This window comes from Pimephales promelas, chromosome 1 (genome assembly GCF_988280905.1).
Source record: "Pimephales promelas chromosome 1, fPimPro1.hap1.1, whole genome shotgun sequence".
NCBI lineage: Eukaryota > Metazoa > Chordata > Actinopteri > Cypriniformes > Leuciscidae > Pimephales > Pimephales promelas.
In genome coordinates, this window is record NC_142769.1 from 21,136,295 (window position 1) to 21,160,769 (window position 24,475).

General features: G+C 37.2%; 2 protein-coding genes across 3 annotated transcripts in view; one reads left to right on the forward strand and one right to left on the reverse strand.

Moving 5' to 3' along the window:
• The window catches only part of col4a6 (collagen, type IV, alpha 6), a 121,830-nt gene extending 118,711 nt beyond the window's left edge, over nt 1–3,119 (reverse strand). For both annotated transcript variants that reach the window (XM_039668816.2, XM_089128742.1), the window contains exons 1-3: nt 3,037–3,119; nt 2,777–2,899; nt 2,585–2,630 (exon numbers count right to left, since the gene is read on the reverse strand). In XM_039668816.2, the coding sequence (XP_039524750.2) occupies nt 2,585–2,630; nt 2,777–2,787 (57 nt within the window). In that variant the 5' untranslated portion in view covers nt 2,788–2,899; nt 3,037–3,119. The remainder of the gene's footprint in view (nt 1–2,584; nt 2,631–2,776; nt 2,900–3,036) is intronic.
• A 778-nt stretch (nt 3,120–3,897) lies between these two features.
• col4a5 (collagen type IV alpha 5 chain) overlaps nt 3,898–24,475 on the forward strand; it is a 63,429-nt gene continuing 42,851 nt past the window's right edge. The window contains exon 1 of the mRNA XM_039668825.2: nt 3,898–4,150. Coding sequence (XP_039524759.2) covers nt 4,073–4,150 — 78 coding nt within the window. The 5' untranslated portion in view covers nt 3,898–4,072. The remainder of the gene's footprint in view (nt 4,151–24,475) is intronic.

The following is a 24,475-nucleotide window of genomic DNA, read 5'->3' on the forward strand; positions in this document are numbered from 1 at the left end:
TTTCTCATTTGAGTACTAATTACAATCAATTATGCGTCACTCCAGCCAATTGAACCAGCAAATACAAATTATTTTTGCTTACCACTCTAACCCTCTTTAGTATTAACAAGTACTTCATCTCCATCTCCTGTGACCACATGTGACATCTCCATCTCCTGTGACCACATGTGATCTTCTGCATGATTGACCGTTAAAAGATCGTAATCTTGTTTCAAACACCCACGCAATCTTCTTATTGAGAAAAAAAAATCAGCAACTTTTTCAAAAATGACAAAGATTTGGCTATGTCTATTAAACGTTTGACAGTACGATCACAGTGAACATTCAGATTTATGTAGGCGCTGTCGCGGACCCAGAGAAAGCTGTCAGTTATGACACAGTCTTTTCAACCGCACAGTATCACTGTCTGTGTTACAATAATTCAAATTATAACAGAAGTACTGGAATAAAAGTTTATAGTTCAGATATAAACACTAATGTCTACGGTAGCTATAAAAATAGAGTAAATCACCCATTGAAAGTAACCCATGAAAGTAACTTGACGCTTCAAATAAGGATTGTGTCAATTTGTTACACCAGTAGGTGCTGACAAGTCACTGCTAAAAATGTATTAGTCATTGAATCAATGGAATGCGATTCTTAGTTTATTCAGAGATGTGCAGCTCTAACCGAAAACAACAGAAAGTGGAATTTACTGATTTACACACTGTAAAAAAATATTGATGGTTTAACTTAAAAAAGTAAGTAACCTGGTTGCCTTAAAATGTTAAGTTCATTGAACTGGAAAAAGTGAGTTACAGTAATACAATGAAGGAGATTAATTTAACCATCAGAAACTCAAAATTATATGTTATCTGAACTAAATAAATTATTTAAGTTGATTTGACAAAAGAAAAAATGTTGTGATTACTGCACTGTAAAAAAATATTGTTGGTTTAACTTTAAAAAGTAAGTAACCTGGTTGCCTTAAAATGTTAAGTTCATTGAACTGAAAAAAAGTGAGTTAATACAATGAAGTAGATTAATTTAACCATCAGTAACTCGAAATAATAAGTTATCTCAACTAAATAAATTATTATAAAGTTGATTTGACAAGAGAAAATATGTTGTGATAACAAATCTTGAAAATGTTTTTTATTTTTACAGTGCAATTCTAACAAATTCTACAAGTATTGGAATTCTGGGAAGTGTCCGTCATTAAAACAAAAGCCAATTTAAATTATTCAATTATTTTATTAAAAATAAATATAAGTGTACATTTCTATAGTTGACATTTTAAACAGATCTGAAGTGAGGTGCTAGATATATGGAGTGAGAGAGGCATCACAAATATCATACTGATATTTGTCTTTTTAACACAAATTAACTTCTCTTCAACACAGTCAAGACCTCTTCATTTTCCCCCCACTATTCTCATATACGAAATCCTAGGTGACTCCTAGCTGACCCACTTACCATTGTGGACCACACTGAAGCAACCGTCTTCCTGCTTCATGCTACACAAGAAACAGGAGGACGATTCAGCCCTCCAATAATTATTACTCTGCTAAGCTGTTTATTAGTGCAGGCTATAATCATTTCATGGCTAGACTGTACTGCCACTACTCTCTATCTCATGTCTGCTTGGGTCCATCCAGAATGCTGCCATTTGATAGGTCTATGCATTTTCTATTCTATGATATCATGCATATACTCTCATACTTCAATTGCTCCCAGTAACTGCTAAAATTAAATGCGTTTTCCTATTTTCCATATAGGGTCACTGCCTGTTCATGATAAATAAACTCTTATGGACAATCAGAACAGCCAAATCAACTTACTGTACTTTCAAATGTCCTCAAGACACACCATTCATCATTACTCTACACTCAACTTATATGAAACAATTAAATATGCACCTCATCAACCCACATTTCCCCAAAAGCACAGTTTGATGACTTGGCTAATCTTTAAAGATTTCAATTAGCTACGAAAAATAATGTGTATCATATTTATTTCTTCAACATGAGAAAAAGATGATAAATGCAGCATAAATAATGTACACTAAATGTGAAACCAAATTATTGCTTACAATCAATTCAAAACAGAAGAAAAACCGAAACAGAAGCTAATTAGAATAGTGAGTGCCAATAGGATACTGATGGGGTAAATGGGTGTGGCACAGAAACAGGGATATTGTATATTAATTAGGAGGAGGAGTGTTTTTTTTTCAGTTTGGTGGTGAGAACTGAGACATTTCACAAATCAAACAAGACTTTACATGGATTTTTGTTTTAAATAAAGACTTCGCAGTGATACTAACCATTGTAAGCGTTTGACATCTAATTATTTTAACAAGGCAAACAAATAGTCTACACAAAACTTCACAGGTTTTAACTTAAGTGATTGTGTCATAAAATACATCCAAATGTGTTTGGAAAACATGTTAGATGTATAGGCTATTGGTTTAAAAACAACTTAGATGTTCACTTAAATAACAAGCAAATTATCAAATCCTTTCTAGTGATCTAAACCACAAGGGGAAATGCAGTTATATTCGTCATGTGAGTGTTGAAGTGTTTTTTAATAATGATAGCACACTTACCGCTTGTGCAGACACTGCATACAAAACAACAGGTAACACAAAACTCCTGTGGAGTGAGAGAAACAAATCCATCATGTGTGTTTGCGAGAACCGTGCTTTATTTAACTCGAATGACTAAAACTGACAGTTGACTACTTAATAACCGAGTGTCTGAATTGGTATTCACAGTTAATAACATATAAATATACTTACCAAAGCTTCATTTTGCAAGGCTTTGAGGAAAACGCAGGTAATGTATCCTCGGCGTCTTCACAAAAAGGCTCCGTTAATGGCTACAAACCTATTCATTTGAGAATCCGGTGAACGGTTCGTCCACTTCGGAGGACAAAAGGGATAAATATAAACAATTAAACGATAGATTAAAATATTACTTTGCACATGCTACATGTATTTTATGCAGGTATTTTTAAGTTTTGCTTCAGTTTGTCCTCTGAGAAAAAGAGTTCACTCACAAGAAACTTCTGCTGTCCTCGCGGCAGAGTAGATTCACGCACGCACCGCAAGTGCCTGTGCTTTGAGAAGAGGGCGGGGTTTCGCCCGTCAGTCACCCGCATGCCTCACGCTTTCGCCTCTAAACAAACAGCTAGCCTATAGTAAATAAAATGTTATCAGTAAAACAGCGTAGCCTAAGCCTACCACCCGTGTAATCTAAAATATCATTAAATAGCCTATATGTCTCGCACAAGACTGGACATAATAAAACAAACATTATGTAAATTATATGATACATTAATCAGAGAGCAATTCAAGTGACTCGAGACATGCGTGTAAGTTTCAATAACCGTATAATATGTTGCAAAATGAAAAATAATTTTAACTCCCTACAAAATAAAAGTAGGCTAGTCCACCTTAAATAAATCTTCTATTTAATGTGACTGCAGCAAAGAACTATTGGGTAAAAAGTGAACTTTAAATGAAAAACTCATTGTCATATCTCTATAGCTGCACCACTTTTTTAAAATAACTGCATACAATAATAGAATAGGCTAAGTATACATATTATTTTAATATTTATATTATTTGTGCCTATGTGTGTGTGTGTGTGTGTGTGTGTGTTTGTGTTATGCGTCCTCCGCCACGACATTCCTACCAACTCTCCTTATAAATTTAAAAGAAGAAAAAAAAACAGCGGATAAAATAGTTTATATTAATTGTTTATCTAATAAAGAAATCCCCTAAGACATTTAACTGAATCTCTTCATCATTTTTATGACTTTACAAGTAACCTGTCTGTGGGGATCTATATTTGGCGGAGGAATATAAAGTAGTGCGGTATGCAGGTTAAGGGGGATTCAGTAAAGTGACGGGTACATTATTGCGAGCGCTGCCAGCACAGGACAGCCTTGAGAATTTACTAGAATCCCTCTGTAAGTTTTTAAAAAAACTTGTTGTTTTTGCAGTTAGCTTAACGGAGGAATATGATAAGTTTAATAAGTGTCCATAGTTGTAACTGTCAATGTTAAGAGGGCAGAATCTTTGAAAATCAGTATGAACTTAAAGAGTGTCGGCGCGGTGTTAGTGGTGTTCCTCACGTTAAGCACAGAGGTGCAGAAGTCGGAGTCTGCGGTAAGTGCATGTTTGCTTGTTTCTTCTTTTAGTTATTATATTTAAAAAGGTAAAACGTAACCGTCACGATTCTTTTGTAGCATGCAGTCACTCCCGCCTCAGCTAAACTTTATAAACAGAGGCTACTTTATAGGTTACTTTATAACTAGCTATGGAACAAGTGCGAATCTAGCATATCAATTGAAACATGCGATATTCAGGTGTAATTGTAAAGATACAATCCGTTAATTGTTTGAATTTAGCTACTTTATTGAGTGAAAGTCCAGCAAAATGCACATCACATTTTAATTCATTAAACTGCATAGGCTATACAAACAGAGGATGCATGGCTCTTTAAAATGTTTACAATGTTAAACACGCAACAGAAACTTTATGATATCAGTAATTCATTAAATTGTACATTCAGCGACTCAAACAGGTTTTTAACTTTGTTTATGACTAATGACAGACTATTTTGTGTTTGCTTATTTGTGTGTTTATTTATTTTATTATCAGTAGTTTTTATTTCCCTGCATATTGCATATCGGTTAACCTCAGCTATTGATCTATATCATCTTTAGCCTAAGCTGTGGTTTCTTATCTGCACCAACAATTTGTTGCACAAATTTTACTGGCAAATGTGAAGAGTTGCAATCAGATTACTGACACTGTAGTTTTATTTGCTCATTACATGTGCCTTTTTTGACAAATTAAATGCCGGTTATTTTCTCATGTGAAAAGATGAGGAATACTTATTCTCATCTTTAAAATTTCCATATGAACCCATTACATGTCTCTGTCTTCTTAGCCTGTGCAGCGCAGAGTGATCAATCTGACAACATGTTTTGCATGTCTGTATCTTTAAACCTGATTGGATGCAATCCCACAAATAAGAAGATATGGCATAATTTTGGCCGATTCATTGTCCCAATGTCAGAGTTAGTAGCAGGAGACAGACAGGTGAGGACATGTTTAGGGAGGGACCTGTCCTAGAGCTACAGATACACACTTAAAAGGGACAGAAGTGCACATTGGTGACCTTACTACAAAACATATCATGTTCCTACATTTCCCAATGGGCATTGTCGTTCACCGGTCCTGACAGAGATTTTGAATGTAGTTTTCTCTTCCCTTTCCATTGATTGGCTGTTGGATTGTTCTTATTCTCAATAAGGAATCTGGAGCTCTTTCATATTACTCCCCAAGGTTCCGCCCAATTTCTGTTTCTGAGTTTACAAGGTGAAAGGTGGCATCTGTCATTCATAGAGGGAGGAGTTAGCTAGCCATCAGGACTGGCATTTAGACATATAGTGCGCCCCATCCCCCAACAGCAAGATTGCATGACCCTCAGTTCCATTCAATAAGTGAATCTAACCATAGCCCATTGTTCACACAACCTCTTAACCCCTTGAGTCCTTAAAAATGCCAGTTCATACATACCACCCCCAGACCAAAATGTCTCCAATGTTTGCCTGATTTGCATTATCAGAGAGACAGTGTGTGTGGTACTGATTATTTTGGCCAATTTCAAATTTGAAACATTTGTCATGTTACACAAATAGATATATCCTTAAAGCAAGAGTCCCTTGCTTTAGGCATGTGCTCATTGATGCTTTTTAAAGATACTGATAGTGAATCTGACATTGTTCATGAGAGAGTTAATATGCTCAGGACAGGCCTCAAAGCAATTAGTTCAGTCCTTTTTATTGGGACATGAGCCCTAGTGAATTATTATTGATAAATCCTTGCCTATAGCTGGGGATTACCAAATAACAATCTGAGAATCATTTTCCAAGGTAATATTTAATTATTAATTTCATGTCTTTGTAGGATTAGAACTATAATGCCAAATTCACGAATGGACAGGTGGGACGTCCCCACCATTTTTTGCCTGGTTCGATTGTTCCCATCACTTCTTTGAAACATCTCGCACCAGGGATGTTGGCTCTGCCTAATTCAAATTATTAGATTATATTTATTTCATTTGTTTGTTTGTTTGTTTGTATGTTTAAAAAAAAGAGGCAATCTGGCTTTGGAATGAGTTGTTTTTGAAATCATGCCGAGTGTTCGTTGCCGCTGTTATCATTGGCTCTCTTGTGACTCGTATACAGCCACAGTCTTCACACACAGAAGAGCGCTACAATGTATCACTAACGCCGTTCCGGAGACTCTATTCTTTCCTATGTAATCACAAATCAAATTTCACACAAACGTGTCCCTGATGTAAAATCACTGAGGAACATCTTCCGTTTGAATCAAGAAAAAATAAAACTATACAAGATGCTTTAGAACCCTGAACCTCTGACACACTTATGCCGTGTGTCCACCAAATCATTTTTCCACGCGCCTGGCGTACGTTTTCAATTGTTTTCAATGGGAGCGCCACGTTTTTTAAATGCCATGAGCGTAATGAGGCGCTGAGCGTTTTTTTCACGCCGAAGCGCCGAGCGCCCGGCATTTTTTACTAGTCGCCGAGAGTTGAAAAATGTTCAACTTTGGATAAAACACAGTGCTCGTCATCACTGTCACTTTTTTTAACCCACCCGTCCAATCACAGTGGAGGAGGGGCGGGACTAAACCACACCAAACAACTGTCACAACATTCTTTCTGTACAACGACATCAACCAGCAGAGCTGACCGAACAAAATGGATGAAAAATTAATTTTTACGATGAAACAAATTATCTACGAAATCAGTTCAAGTAACAAGTAAACTGTGCTGCGGATATTCTGTATCATAGCAAAGAAACGTCTCAACGGAAAAAACGCTCTCAACCACCCAGAGCACAGCGTCTTCAGTCTAGTGTTTTCAGCTGGCTAAAAACTCTTTGGTGGACACACGGCCTTGGTGTATAAATGTATTAGTGTGTAAGTTTATTTTGTCATCCAACATCAGTCTGATTGCCCCTCCCCCTTTGGTACATAAGATGGTATGTGTGCCACAGTTAAGTGCATAAAGTGTCCAATAGTTTTTCAGTTAAATAAATGTACCTTTTCTTGTTGGAATTTTCAGTGTGAACACACTTGTTCTCATACTATTTAATGGCATATATAATAGTATATAAGTAAGCAACTTGGGATGCACCTTTGATCTAGTTGGTCAGGTCAGTCAATTTGATTAATTCGGACAGTTCACTCGCTCACTGAATTGTTTGCAGTTGTTTCTCACACCGTAATGGGTGTGATACTTTATGAGACAGAAAACAAAAAGAGTGCTGGATGAGGTTGATGTTTTCTTACAGTTCATTGTAGAAAACAAAACTTGCAAATGTCTTCTATCGTTTGTTAACTGAAGCAGTTCTGTTGATATAATATGTCATTTTTTCACCACTAGGGGTTGTTAACTTCTTACAGTAACAAAGGCGTAGGTTGATGACGCAATATTCCAGTTGAATTATGGAACTTGTCAAGCTTATGGATCTAATAATGTTTATGGATGAGTGAATACAAAGAGTTTAGATGCAAAAGCCTTTGAGTGCCATTTGAAATTTTCTTCTATATGATCATTTCTATCAAGCTTGTATATTTAAGTTCAGTAATTTCACTTAAATGGCAATAAAGATTACCTATTAATTGTCATTTAAGTCAAATTACTGAGATTAAATATACAAGCTTGATAGAAATGATCATTCTTGAAGAAAATTTCAAGTGGCACTCAGCACTTTTGCATCTGAACTCTTCATTGATGTTTTTATCATGAATGAAGCAGGGTTCGATTCGATTGCTAATGAGAGACAGATATCAGCGCCACACGCAAGTCCCGCGGATATAAAGGAATAAGGACATTTATTTCTACCGAACTACCCGCAAGTGCTGAATTACTCACACAGTTCAGCTTATTTGGCGAATGAAGCTTGTGAGGTAATGCAACACTGTTTCACTTTCTCTACACACTATCACATTAAACTGCATTTGAGTGTGTTATAATATTATTCTACTGTATGTGTTAGTTTGTTGGCTGTATGAGACTAGCCTACCAGTAAGCTAGAAACAACGTTTGAATAACATACAGATCATATTCTAACATTTCATCATGTTGAACTATATAACATTGATTAGTTTTTGCTCACCTGTCTAATAAAGTACTTGTAAGAGCTCTGTCAAGTCGAAGTTTGTCACGGAAGTGGAGCTCTCAGCATCTCGAAAACGCCACACTGATATTGATCCTCGTTTTAGTTCTCCTTTTTTTTCCAAAGTCTGCTTGCCATGGTCCATAATGTTTAACGAAACAACTGTTGCTAGACGTAACGCTGTTGTCCACGTTTGTCGCCATGGTTACCATGCTTGTACTGCAAGGGGTAACGTGGATATTACGTCGGTGACAGCCGACAATTGAAAATTCCGAAATTTATCACACTGTGCAAATGATTTTTCTATATTTTATTACAAAATTCTTACATATTGTACTTTTAATGTGCATAATTGACTCTGTGCTGCAGGTAAAGACAATTTGGTTGCAATTTAAGGTGACTTACTCAAATAAGTACTGTAATATCAATTAACCACATGTACTTAAAGGCAGGATAGGTAGGCAATACATATCTATAATGTACTGTAAGTACTCTGAAAAGAAGTGTATAAAAATCCAGTTTCTGTAGTCCTTTCAGGGCTGCAGTAAATACAGCTAATCTTTCCATTCGTATGCAATGATTTTGCTGGGCGACTGTCACTCTCCCTCGCTACCTTGGCTACCACCCCGCTGCTACTGGACCTACCCACATGCGCACACCCGGTTGACTTGCTCATTTCGAAAGAGGACAGCTTGGAAGTCTCACAATTATGGCAAAGAAAGAGCAGTCAAAATTCCCAGTACCATCTGTACCTGCAGTACGCGCTGCAGGCATCACGCGTTTATGCGTTTTTGGAGCGTGGCTTTGGAAGGAGCCCAGAAGTGAGGGGGTGGGATTTTCTCCATTGGATTCTTTCAAAATCCAGCATTTTTTGCTAGTTTCTCAAACTTACCTACCCTGCCTTTAACATGTAGCCTACTTAAAGGGGTGATGAACTGAGAAATAAAATTTTCCTTCAGCTTTTGACATCTAAGAGGTCATCATATTATAAGAATATCCTTTAAGTTTCAGAACTCAAAACGTCCTTGTTAGTCCAATAAAAGCTTTTATTGACACAAGACTCAGCAAACGACTCGTTTTTCAAAGTGGGGAACTATGACGTCAAAGAGGATAAAACACCACCCCCCGCAGAAGAAGATCAACGCCTACTTCAACACGGCCGGTTTAGCCCCGCCCACCAATTCGTGCATTACAGGCATAGCTATATAACATAGATGCCTACCTCGTGATGACAAACCAGGTCGAGAGTGAAACTCATTATAATATGCAAAACTGCTGTCCACTCACAGCAGTGGGCGTTTACTTCCAAGTCTTCAATGCCAGACACCCAGAAAAATCGAGCGTTTTCGAGCTGGGTTCAAAATAGGGTGGAAAATAGCCAATTACTTTTTAATTTCGATGTTTTTTAATGTATAAACTAAGCAAACGACCTCAGACAACAATATAACAAAATTTAAAAAGCCAGTTCATGACCCTTTAATATGGACTTACCGTAAGGGGTATGGTTTGATTTAGGGTTAGTTATTACTCTACATTTAATAACGTGTAAGTACGTCACCTAAAGATAAAGAGTTACTGACCATTTATATCAATAACAGTCTCCAAAAAGAGTAAAAATGGGACACTTTTTTTCATCGGGGTGGCCTGTGTCCCAGTACTGTGATTACTGTGTAGAAATGGTTGTAGTAGATACACCCCAATCTAACTGTGAGTTGTCTTTTGCAGTGTGAAAAGACAGATTTTCTCTTATTTTTACAATGCCAAAGCCTTTTAACTCAAAGCAGGATGGAATTCCTGGCCAAAATTCCCACCCACTCTGTCATTCAGTACTGGCCGCCTAGTGGTTAAATCTGGTATCACGTGACAACGTTTATTTTGGTGGTAGTTGAAGACAAAAATGCTCTTTGTCAGTAATTCACATTTCCTTATTTAGTTTATATACACATCGAAATTGTGATCATCTGGGATTTTTTAGTTTTCTGTTCTTCTGCAGATGCCAGAACCCAGTGTCACCAGGTCAGAGAGTTTGCTGGTAACTTGAACTGCAAGGGTCTGCTTTGAACTTTTCATACTTGAAGGAGTCCATACACTGTGCAGGTCAAGGTGTATGAACATGTATAAGTGTGTGGCGTCAGTATGGGTTCTCCATCAGATATGATGTGTGTATGTGTGTGTGTGTGTGTGTGTGTGTGAATGAGTGCACTCTATACATGCCAGGATGTGTATATATCTACTATATACAATATATACATACATGTTGATGTGCCTTTGCACATGTCTGTGTGTGCGTGTGTAATAGAATCCACCAAAACCCCTGGAGTCACAATTGATGAAGCACCTCAGATCTCAAAAAAAGCAGACTTAAGAGAAACAAACACACCCATGAATACAACCCAAACATCAGCAATCTGTGTCCATAGCCATAACATCCATTCAGGGCAGAGATATTCACCCTGAGTACCCGGTTTTTGCTGCAGTTTCATGCCAGAATATGGGTACCGAGGTGGGGTTTGGCAGCTCGTGATAGTTCTTTCTCTCCTGGAGGACAAGCAAATTCCAGTCTTATCTCACCTGCAGGAGAGAGAGAGGGTCACGAGATGCACACAAGCAGCCATGCAAGAATCTTTTTTCAAAACAGGCCCACAAGCGCTCGCAATGCTCACTGTGACAGCTCACTCTAAAAAGTAGACATAGTCTTAATTGGATTTCTATAGCTTCGAGAGTTAAGAGGCCAGTGTCAAGATGTCATTCAAGTCTCTGAATGCATGTAGAGAGGAGATGTCCTGTAAGACTCACCTGCTGTGTTTATTACTTCATGCCCAGGTCTTCATGCTTATTACGTCATGCCTAGGTCCTTTAAGATTCTTTAATATTCTTCAATATCTCCCGATCTAATGGACCTATAATACTACACTGCAATCAAATGTTTGGGATTTCTTTTTTAATAAATTAATGGTTTTACTCAGTAGGTTTGCTCAAAAGTGACACTAGTGACTTTTACATTGTTTACGATGATAAATAATGCTGAATAAAATACAAATTACAAAAAAAAAACTTTTGAACTTTCGAATTATCAGAGATTTGTTATCTTTTTTTTTTTCAAAAATATTAATCTTTGTTTTCAACATTGATAATAATCAGAAATGTTTCTTGAGCACCAAATCAACATGTGATTTCCATTACACGAGAGTAGATGTTAAAACTTCATGCTGATTTGCACTCGGCTTTCGCCAAGATAAGCACCAACTTAAGGCCTGTTCACACCGGGACGAATTTGGAATTTCGCGCACGTCATTCGCTGACGTTTAATGCCTCGTGACTAAACAAAGGGTGCCAAATGTGAGTGTTCACACCGACGCGTAAAAGCGTCATTTTTTAAAAAAACGCCTCGCCTTCGTTTTTTTTTTTTTTTTGACGAGCCGCATCAAAAACTATCCGACCAATGAAATTAGCGCTTTTGCTCACGTGTTTGGAGCTTCTGAAGAGACAGTAAAACACAACTTGGAGGCGCTCAAACACAAAACGGTCTTGCCAAGCACACAACTGTGAAGAAGATATACGCGTCGCCATCTACACAGCCAGGAAGAAATAAGATGAGGAAGATGCGAGGCAAGATGAATGTAGAGCTGGTCTTCTCGTAGGTGCTAGAACATAAAGAACTATATGACAAACGCGACTGCAACTACAAACATCTTGATAAAAGAAAACTGTTATGGAGTGGTATTGCATGGCAAATGGGCGCCATCTAATGTCAGGGAATGAATTTACATGTTCACTCGGCTCATCGTCAGCGAAAATAGCTTTGGTGTGAACGCAAAAAACGCGTTGAAAAACGCTGACATTCGATATTCGTCCCGGTGTGTACGGGCCTTAAGACGTAGCTTTACAGTATGCTTCTCCATCCATTTACGCTTTCTTCCATATGGTGATGTGAATCTCCTTCTGTCTGGTGTTAATGGCTGAAGTATATTTCCTAGCGCGTCAGCACACAATAGCTGCGATGCTGGCTCCGGGGATCAACCACAGTGTGGTCTCCCCAGCGGATCAGCATGACAACCGTCTGGATTGAGCCGAGTAGGGGATATCTCTGGGGTCTTCGATTGGGCACCTTCCATCCTTAGTGTTTAGCCGACTAGCCGACGACGACACCTCAAATCACCGCCACCGCCAACCCCTCCGTCCCCCACTCAACTCAGCCCAGCTTCAGACTGTACATCAGGGTTTCTTTCTTTCTGTTGTGCTTGAGATCCCTCCTGCTGAGGCTCCATCCTTGTAGTTCAGTGGCGTAAACCCTTGATTTGACCTAACCAAAATCTTCTAACCACAATTTCTAATGCCACAATCTCACGGCAACCCAACCATACGTGCCAACCCGTTTGACTAAGGCTGTCGAAGCCCCACTGTCATCGTTTTAGAAAGATTTCTGATTGAGTCTGTGACACTGGAGTAATGGTTGTTGAAAATTCAGCCATCACTTGAATAAACTGCATTTTAGAATATATAAAAAATGATGAAAATGGATATTTAAAATTGTGAAGATATCTCACAATACTGCTTACCAGCATTTTTGATTAAATACATGCAGCTTTGGTGAGCAAAAAACCATACTGATCCTAAAATGTCTTTAAATATGATAGTAGATACACAACTCAAATAAAACACGTTACGTTTTTAACTGCACATGCAAGTATTTTTATTAAAAAAAAGACATTGTAGGAATCTCAAGAGAAGAAACATAATGAGATGAACATCAGAGAAGGTCAGAGACTTGATCAAAATCTCCATTTGATCTCCAGGAAAACTACTGAGATTTTGCAAAGATCTGATTTTAGATTTTTTTTCCCCCTTTGGGTTCAGCATATACTGGCACATATTAGTATGTTGTCTAAACTGCCACTGTATAACTATTACTAGTTGAAGGCGCAGTGAGATTAAATGGTATGTGTGTGCTGTTGGGGGATAATATTTACAATGTGCTGTGAAAGAGATGCAAATACCATTTAGAATTAGCGGTTCAGTGATCCTCCTCTCACACCCAATATCTGTTTCCCCCACTGCCTCACTCCCACAGTGGTTAAACCCTAAGTAAACTGACAAATAGGGTCTTTTTCGGGTGGTGGTTCATTTACACCACACATTCAAACACTTGCACACGCATTGTGTTTGGTGAAGACATGCAGAGGTCATCAAACTGTAAAAGAACGGTGAGAGAGGAGATGGACAGTCCGAAGGAGAGACAGTAGAGACAAATGTACTGGCGTATATCTCTTCATCTCAATCTGAGACTGAGTCTGAGGCACAGGCATGTTGTAGTTGCGTCAGAGTGAATGGGAGGGAGAGAACATCTATGGTTGCTCCAGACATCACCCACATTATCATCCTTCCTGTTTAAGCAAGCTCAACAAGCAACAACAAACAGTGAAGATCTAGGAAATAGGTTTCATAGTTTTTGAGAGTTTTTTTAACTAATAATATAGTATATTTTTGTTTTTATAAATGTATTCAAATATGCTAGTCATCTCTCTGTCTCAGTGGTTGTTCTCATTTGGTGAGTCAGAAGAAAGATTGTCCATAATAACGTCATTGCTTGCTACGTAAACTGTCCAAACAAAATGAGAGCAGAAGTTGGAAATGGTTTTGTTTCTATTAATATAATATAATATAACATAATTGCGGTCTGTAATGTGATTCAGGATGAGGGAGGAACAGGGTCGGGTTTACTGAGGATGTGTGATGTCAAGTATAGGGATCGTAGTGAATAGGTTCCGGTTTGGAACGTAGCTTAAAATAACGCATTTATCGATGACATTGCGACTGACAAGTGACTGTTAAAAAATGTATTTGATTATTAAATCATTTATTTAAACTTTGGACTATCGTCTCCATCTTGGTTACGCTCATGTGACGTTGGTGTACTACACAGTCACAAAAGCTTATCGTTTGCATGCGATTTTAAGCATTGCGGTTTAAAAACAAGTGGTTTTAAACCTTTGAAATGCAGTAAGCAGCGACAGAGAACTGTCGGAGAGATAACTGAACTCAGTGCTTTTTTTCTGCCTAATTGGGCTTGAACAGTGAAAAACACACACTTGTGTGCCAAAGTGACCATGTATTTGTAAGTAAACACAGTTATGTCTCAGTTAAAGGAAACGCCGGAGTGAACGACCATGATCAGCTGCGCTCACCTCTAAGCGAGCACTTGAAAATATGGATTAGAAGCAAAAAATATATAACAAATTGTAATCTTAGATGTGATTAATTACAGAAAAAAGTGATTAATTAGTCTTTTTTTTATAAATTAGCAATGTAATATATTGTGACTTTTGTTTACTGTTGTAAAATGTACATTTTTGGTATTTCGTTCAAAATGTTGTTCTGTATGATTTACTTTTTTTCTGAGTAAGATATGAGAGAAGATATTTTTCAGAAGATATATCCCACCAAGAATGAAGGAATTCAGTTTTGGTGACCAACATACTGTACCTCTAAATATTGTTTTGTGTTCTGCAGAAAAGAAGAAAGTTAAACAGGTTGAGAACAACATGTGTGTGAGAAATTGATAACAGATTTTTAATTTTTGGGTGAACTATCCCTTTATTGTAAAAGCTGAACTTCAGAGGAATATTTGGACAGTTTATATAGTACATACGTGTTTTATTTACTTCTGAGTGTGATGTTATATGCCAGATGTAAACTTGCCCCATCAGACTGACATCAGCCATCATGTTTCGAGGTAAAACCTGCTCAAGTCCATACCTGTGTTTTGATCCTTTTGAACATTTGCCAACTCCCAGTGCCCAACATTCAGGCCTCTAGCCTGCATTCCTCCTTTAGCAGGATAAAGTCCACAGACTCCACATTTATATCATTCTTTTAGCAAAAATGTGAAGGAATACATGTGACATGGTGTTTTATGTGCTTGTGGTTTTGTGGTGAATTTGTTTTACAGCAATTTTTGCCTTGCTTTGCAAAAGTGCCATTGAGTTGAAAGCAATTGTTTATTCTTTGGGAGTATTTGAGGCATGTTTGCTATACATGTGAAGTGTGAATAAAAGTGATCTAAAATCAGAAACATTGTAAAAAAAAAAAAAAAAAACATAAGGGATGTGGGATTCAGTGTTCCAAGATTAGCAGTAAAGAACAAATGGGAACAATTGAGCAGATGGGAGAGGTGGTACGGTGCATTCCTGATGGATTTGATAGCAGTGTTGCCGCCTGCTTGATGAAAGTACAAATACCTGTTGGTAGAGCTACACAATTCTGGATTAATTGAGAATCACAAGTATTTTTGTTAAGTAGAGATCACAATTCTCCCACAATTCTGAACAAACAATTAAACAAAAGAACATGCAGTTAACTAGAGGCTCTGACAAAATGGTAACTGCTGCCTTCTTTTTAAAAATGTTTAATTAATTTGAAAGAATCGTTTTAAAAAAAGAAATTTGGTTTGAATAAATTATTCAAACTGTGCACTCACACGCCGCCGCTGGCGAGAGCGTCAAAGTGGCCGGAAGTCATTCAGTTTCAATGAGAGCCGGCGGCGAGGGCAGCGAGGAGAGTTGAAATCAGTTCAACTTTATGCTAATAAGCAATGACGCGGTTCGGCGGCAACCAATGTAGAAGTGCTCCGTTTGAGAGAATCTCAGAGAATGCAGTCCTGTAAACTTTGGTTCCGGCCACATTAGTTCCCAAGCAAAATAGAGGAGGTTGATCATTTTAATTTGATAAGAGGGCGCGCAACACTATTTATAGGCAAGATTTTCGTGCTAGAACACTTTTTCAGCGGGAATGCAAATTATAATATCACTTAACCAATGAACACAAAAGCCACACCACACACATGGCTTTTAATTTGTTTATTTCATTAGCAAACATGTCACTATAATTTGAAAGTTATTTCCATCGATCAATTTTCTGCAAAAATAACGACCGACATGCTTGTTTACTTTGCGGCCCCTTTAAATACAGTTTTAAAAAAGATCACTCATTCGATCTATGTCAGATCATCAGAGCGCCCATGAATCTTTCCACGGCGTCGTTGGCAGGGCGGCTAGAGCGAATTTTGCCGCTCTCGCCGGCGACGGTGTGAACTTACGGAAAGACTCACTCATAAATACTTCACTTCAACGAATCTATTGGATGAATGATTCAGTGACAGAAACATATTTTTAACACGTCGCAGCCTAGTGGCGTTATGATAATTTCCATCAAAGCACATCCATCCATTATAAAAGTGCTAGACACGGTTAATAAAGGCCTTCTGAAGTGAAGAGATGTGTTTGTGTAAGAAAAATATCCATATTTAAAACTTTATCAACTAAATAACTACTCTCTAAAAATTGCTGGGTTGTGTTAACCCAACTTTGGGTCAAGTTTGGGTTTGTCCATATTTGACCCAAAGTTGGGTTAAAACAACCCAGCATTTTTAGAGTGTAGCTTCCGGCAGATGGCCTTACGCGAGTCCACCTACACCAAAAGAGTAACACATGACGATGTATGACATAGGAGTAGCGTAAGCTTTGAGTCCTCTCGCGGTTCAAACAAACAGAGCTGGACAACCACGTTCGTCATTACACTGTGTGTCAAGTTCAAGTGTTTAATTTGTACTTTGAAAAACATTACTGGTGGTGTGTGTAGGGCAGGCTATATCTGCAGTATAAAACAATGGCATTGAAATATTGTATGATATATCAGTGCAAGTGATTTAAAAACTTTAAAACAGCACAAATATGCATTGTAGTCTGAGACTAGTTTAAGCATTTAAGTACTTAAATTACATAAAAATTAAGAATAATCCCTTACTTTATTTTTTCAAGGGAAAAGTAAATAAATAACAGTACTGAATTAGGCCTACTTAGTAATCCATTACACCCAGCACAGTTTGTGATCAACTTAATATATCCTTTCTGAATTAAAGTATACATTTGTTTAAAACTGCAGTCCGTAGCTTTTTTTGCATTAGCTTAATTCAAAAGCGGCAAGCTTGTAATAATGTTTTTAATGGTGGATTTCCGCGGGAGATTTGAGCATGTCTTTGCGTCATTACGTCACATCTGTACACATGAGTCTCGGCTAGTATACGGCGCTATACTGCATGTGAGGATGTTGGAGGTGGAGATTTATAGCCTTTTCTCACAGCACTTGATATAATTAAACTTATCAATTTGATGGCGGATCCAGAAAGGTTCAAACGACAATAACCAGAGACAACAGATTCACCCGCTGTAAAATGCAAAAGACAAAAAAAGAGATTGCAACCGGACCCATGCGAAAACAAGTATACATATTGGAAGGACATTACATGTAGTCACGCAATGCTGACTTTGTTAACATTAACAATTTGAGAACAAAGTATTTGCATGGTTTTGTGTGTGATATGATAACTTATAAATGATTGTTAGATTTAATCAGAGCGATTTTACTGCAATGTCAGAACCAGAACAAAGTTGGATGTTTCTTACTAGTTCAGATGACATTTTCCAGTGAAAATTCTTATGTTGGTCATACTTCCAAAAAGAATAATCTGTGATTCTGAATGCCAGTATCCACACCGGCATGGTGACTGACAGTCTCACAGTCTCCTCAAACACTGCACGCTGTGCCGTGTCGAGGGTGTTGAAGTACAACTCACGTAAGGTTGATAATTCCGCAAATAACCGCAATTGCAGATTTCAAACAGAGATGGCGACAAAGAGGAAAAACGCTGGACTGCAGCTTTATAGGGTAACTAAACCCCTGGTCAGAGCCTGACTCCACCCACTGGCAATATTTGAAAAATGCTGAAAAAGTGGGCAGACCCCAGCGGAGATAGAGGGGATGAAATAATTGCTAAAACACTCTATCCTCATCGTTTTCAATACTCACAATTCCAACTCCAGACTCGCTACAGTGGTTTTGACGAAACAAGCTGGTTTTTATACTGCCGCTCGTGCCAAGAGCGTGGTGAGCTGAAACCTGCATACGTCACGAAGTGCAGAACATCCAATAGGAAAATTCAACTGCAGTAGCCACCGTTCAACCTGAAGAGGGCAGCACTAAGACGTTTTTACACCATATAATGCAGAAATAAAACACTTATACACAAATATCAAAAAAGTTACTCGAATCAATGACTGGTATTAATAAAGATCCATTCTTACAGATCATTAACTAAAAAAAGTTGGTTTAGGGTTTAGTTATAATAAAAAAAATGTTTGAGCCATATATTATGTTATAATTTTGCATATACTCTGTGTTTGAAACAAACTCTCTATAAACAATATTTTACACATTGCTTTAGAATTAAAGTATCAAGTTTAAACTTATAATTACACCACACTGACATTGACCTGTAATGTAATCTAAGACCTTAAAGGTATCTGTTCTTGTTCCGAAGTTGACACACTATTGAAATCTGTCTAAATGAGCCTCAGTGTTATTGGACGAGTGAAGAAGAACCAGGCCATTAAGGTGGGAGTGAGACAATCTGCACCAGACAGACATTGTAATATCCAAACGTCTAGCCTGCTTTAAAACAAGGTTGTAATTATTGCTTTTGTCAGATAGGGATGTGTGTGCTTCAATGTATTTTTGAACAATTGACCAGGAATAGATCTTGTTTCAACACGAATTAGTCTCACATCTTTAGAGAACCAGAGTGATGTGCTCTTTCCCTTAAAAAAAAAAAGCTATTTACTTTCCATGTCATACACACCCTTGCTTTCCTAGGTCTTCCTCAGCTCCCCATGTTCTTTGCCTCTGTTTCACTCCCATCTGCTTCTGCTATTAGTGGTGAATGGAGGCAGTAGTGACTCCCCTGTGTTACTCTGTTTCACTGTGTGCATGTGCATGTAAATAGCAGCTAATGTTTGCCCTGTTTCCAGTAAACAGTAAATCAGACGAGGCTTTAGATCTCCAAAACATATCTGTTTGGATTAGAGGGAGGGAAAGGAAATGAAACTATTACATTTGTCGTCCTCTAGATTTATAATACATGGGATTGCATGCGTTGTTTTGTTTTTATTTTGTGAATCTGGATATGTGCAAGTAAGTAACTGCAGAGTAGGTATACACATTTATTGCAGTATTTAATTGTGTTTTCCTTGGCCTATTAATGCTTTTCCAACGATGCTCTGGCATCCGTGGCATTTCATCATCTATCCTCTTCTCGTCTTGTGACACATGATGTTTTTTTTTAAAGAAGGATTTGACTATGGAAGAGAAAAAAATATCTTCAAAACAAAATTCTATTAGTAATAAGTTAAAACATCATCTTAGCCTTGATGAGCATAAGGGACTTACCGACCCCAAACGTTTGAAGAGTAGTGCATCCCACAATGCCCCCGAAAATTCCCGAAAGCATCTAGATCTAAGCAATTGCCTCTAACTACTTTATGACAAAAACTTCAAGAGTGCTTAATTCATTTGAGCCCTGCAGTTTTTCGATTCATATGCAAGTTGGGTTTGGCATGCAGGTTTGAACACGCTCTGTGGGGGATAGAATTAGATCTCCAGATTATAGTTCAGGTGAGAACTTGCCTGACATTTATTGGAGTGCCAGTCCACGTCCAGCACTTCTCTGCTGGGATCCCCCTCTCTGCGAACGTCATTGTAATTTTTGTTTTTCTTCTTATGGTTGCTCTGATATTACAAATGAAAGCTGATTCCAAGAGAGGAGCTGTTTATATTGCAGGCTAGAACTGTTGACCCTTTACCGTTAGTATATATCAGCCCTCTTGCTAGCTTCCTCTAGTGGTGAAGGGAGGGACTCCACGGTTTATGAGCCCAGCTGCTGTTGCATAAACCGCTTTATACTGATCTGCAAATATTTAGAGAGAATGCTGTTTGTACCAAAATCACATTCGGAGCACCTGGACTTGTTGACATTGTTGAGTTTTAAACAAGTGCAGATTAGGTGGATAGTTTCTGCAAATATTGTGCCTTCTCAGACATTTCTTGCTGCTTGTGTGATAGGAGAAATATGTCGATTTCACTTTCTCTTGGGAAATGTGTGCGTATTTTGAGAGTTTGATAAGAGTTTTATCAATTGGGTCAGTGACTTGGACATAGATGTCCAGCAATTCATAGAAAGTCAATAATTGTTAAAGGATAGTTCACCCCAAAATGCTAATTTAACATTTACCTCAAGTTGTTCCTAACCTTTATGAGTTTCTTTCTTCTGCTGAACACAAAATAAGTTATTATGAAGAACATGGGTACATTACAGTTGTTGGTCCCCATTAACTTCCATAGTATGGGGAGAAAATAATGTTTGGATATGTTTGGTTACCATATTCTTCTAAATATCTTTTTTGTGTTGAGGAGAAGAAATAAACTCCACTTGAGGGGGAGTAAATGATGACAGAATGTTCATTTTTGGGTGAACTATTACTTTAATGTCTCATTTCATTAAAGGAGTAGTTCAGTTTTGAAAAAAACTTTTGCTGATAAATTTACTCACCCCCATGTCATCTAAGATGTCCATGTCATTCTTTCTTCAGTCGAAAAGAAATTAAGGTTTTTGATGAAAACTTTCCAGCATTTTTCTCCATATATAATGCACTTTACTGGGAACTAAACGGTTCAAGGTCCAAAAGACACTTTCAGTGCAAACTGCAAACTGTTCAAAGGGCTTTAAACGATTCCAGATGATGAATATGGGTCTTATCAAGCGAAATGATCGTTCATTTAATAAATAACAAAGTTTAAGTTTAATAAGCTCAAATGGTCACCTTGCTCTGTTCTGTGATGCTCGTTACTCTCCTGTTCAAACTCATTCTTCAAAATGAACTAATCTTTTCCAGAGTCAACTCGTTCATTTCGTTTGTTGAATGAACCAAATGACTCGGAAAAAGATTCGTTCATTTTGATGAACGAGTTCGAACAGGAGAGTCGCGAACGTGCGTCACAGAACAGAGCAAGGCGAGCATTTCAGCTTATAAAACTTAAACTTTGTTATTTATTTTTTTTAAATGAGCGATCTTTTCGCTTGATAAGACCCTTATTCATCGTCTGGAATCGTTTAAAGCCCTTTGAACAGTTTTCAGTTTGTACTGAAAGTGTCATTTGGACCTTGAACCGTTTGGTTCCCAGTAATGTCCATTATATGGAGAAAAATGCTGGAATGTTTTCATCAAAAACCTTAATTTCTTTTCGACTGAAGAAAGAAAGACATGGACATCTTGGATGACATGGGGGTGAGTAAATTATCAGCAAAAGTCTTTTTTTTCAAAAGTGAACTACGGTACTCTTTAATGTGTGATTTAAACAATATTGATGCTTGTAAATGTGACTAGATGACAAACATCCTTAGTTTGAATTCAGTAACCAGACTTGTTTTGTTGATGCATTCCAGATTAGGTGTTGGAGTAAATGACCTTGACTCAAGAGCCTCCCCTGCTGTCTGAGAACCTCCCAAGCCCATACTTATAGTCCCATTCCCACAGTCTTGCTGTGTCAGTGTGTGGGACATGTCTTTTTCCTCCTTATTAGAAGCACTTATGCGTACTGTTTTGAATCTAGCCCACCAGACAAGAGATGCACAATGCAACAACATGACTGACCTTATTTCACCATTCAGGAACTGTTAAGATATGTATTATCAGTATTAGTTTAAAATGCTAAATCTTAAGCATTTATGTATATTTTGATTAAGCATTTTAAACAGCATTTACATAAAAAACAATAATTGTATTAATTCTAATTATATTAGTTATTCATTATAATTATTTATGTCTGCATTATCACAGTAATGAAATTACTTGTGAAAACTGTTGTTTCCTATAGAGTGCATTGTGCTGTAATGGCAGGTATTTATTGGTTAACTGCCCTTCAAAAGTTTTAGGTCGGTAAGGTTTTATTACTGTTTTTGGATGAAGTTATGCTCAACAAAGCTGCATTTACTGCATTTGATTTGTAATTTCTATTTTAAAATCAGTTAATTCATGTCTGTGATGGCAAAGCTGAATTTTCAGCATCATTACTACATTCTTAGTGGCACATGGTTCTTCAGAAATCATTCTAATGTACTGATTTGCTGCTCTAGGAACACTTAAGGATGAAAGTTTGACCATCTGTAAAAATATACTGGTCAAACTGATTGGTATAGGTAACTTCCTGGGAACAGGCTTCATTTTATTGTTCAAGTAAAAGTCAAACTCCACATTGAGTAGGAGACTTGTTGAGTTTGTTGTCATTTTTTGGCAACAAGACTATCTTCTGAGATTATACTTTGATAAACATTTGACCACCTTGTACGCACCTACTGTACACAATTCACTCGACTCGGCCTCATCTGGTTGGTAGGTTGAAGGTCATTCTTTTTTTTAACTCCACAGGAATAGGGATAACAAAATCCAGGGATGAACCGGTGCAAGACATCAGAGAGAGGTGGTTCTGCTCCATTAGATTTGAAAGAGTAAAACCCTAAAACATGTTTTAGAAGAGATTCTTATGGGCCTTGAAGTCATGAAAACCCAGCAGTGAGTGTGGACAAGGAATGCAGTGAAATGTGTTATTCTTACTGTTTATTGCTGAATGGTGCCTTGACGGAAAAAAATAGCGTTTCAGTTTGTTTATGTTAAAACGTGGGAACAGTGAGCAAAATGGATTTGTCACTCTGAGGACCATTTTAAATGAATTGAATGCTAAAGGGTGATTCAAAATGTCACAGGACCAAAAATGCACACTTTACCTACTTAGTTACAACCTAGAATGTTTATGTTTAAAAGACTAGTGTAAGAGAACACGTGATCCTTGTGTGTGGTAATGAAATGGGTGTTATCCAAAGATGGCAATATCCAAAATCATTGTCGATGTGGGGACATTGTTGGTCCCCATGGAAAACAGCTTATATACTAAGTAATGTTTAAAAAGTAAAAATGCATGAAGTTTTCTGTGATGAGTATAAGGTTAAGGTTAGATGATAAAATGCACAGTTTGTACAGGATAGAAATATTTAAGCGTATGGAATGTCACCATAAAACATGAAAACACTACATATCTCACTATACATTACCTCTTTCTCCTGTCATTAACATTTAATTCTACTCCCGAATTTATCATTTACTTACCGCGCTGAATGAACGTGTTTGTATATGTGCGTGTAAGTGTTTGATTGAGCCATTCAGACACACACATTATTTGTGGTCTGCTGACACTTAGTTCTGTCTGCTCCCAGCATTCATTTTCCCTCAGGCCATCTTTCACTAGGGGTCAGTTAATCCACCGAGCCCTAGACTGGAATTTGTATTTTGCTTCAATGGATGAATCACTGCGCTGCTTAATATTCTCCACTGGGTGGCCCCGTTCAAACTCTGTTCTTTAGACATACAAAAACATTTGTCAACACCTGCATGGATATCCATTTGCAAAGATAGATTTTCTCAACTTTTCCAGTTACTGGCTAATATTGTTGGCTTATGTATGATACACTACCATTTAAAAGTCTGGGATGTGTAAGATTATAATTATAATAATAATTAACACTTTTATTCACCAAGGATTAAATTGATCAAAACTGTTGCGAAGTGCAAAGTATATAGGCTATGTAACATAATATGTGATAAATTATATTTAAATAATTTCATTATACACTTCTGCTTTGTGGTCAGTAAAATTAAAGAAATGTATACTTTATTCGACAAGGATATATTAAGTTGATCACAAATGGCAGCAAAGACTTTTATTCTGTTTCAAATAAATGCTGCTGTTTTTAAACTTTCTATTCATCACAGAATCCTGTAAACAAAAATTGACTGCTTCCACAAAAATATAAAGCATCTCTTTTATGTGAAAATTATGAGAAATGTTTCTTGAGCAGAAGCAAATCATCATATTCATAAAAATCAGCATATTAGAATGATTTCTGAAGGATCATGTGAGTGACTCTGAAGACTTGAGGAATGATGCTGATAATTCAGATTTGGATCACAGGAATCAATTACATTGTAGAATACCATTAAAATGTAAAACAGTTATTTTAAATTGTAATAATATTTCACAATATCACTATTTTTGATTAAATAAATGGAGCCTCGGTGAGCATAGATTTCTACTAATATAGATATATTACTATATATACTATATATACTAGATATATTTTTTCCAAACCCAAAGTTTTGACCTAAATTGTGTTTTTGTGCATATATATAACAGTCAGAATTATTTTATCATCTGATTTTTTTTCCTCAAATGTATAAAGTTTTGGGACTAATATCTCACCAAAGAATAACAAAATATGAGAACACCTCTCTTAATAAAAAAAAATTATTCATTTTTTTCTGTTTTCTGTTATAGT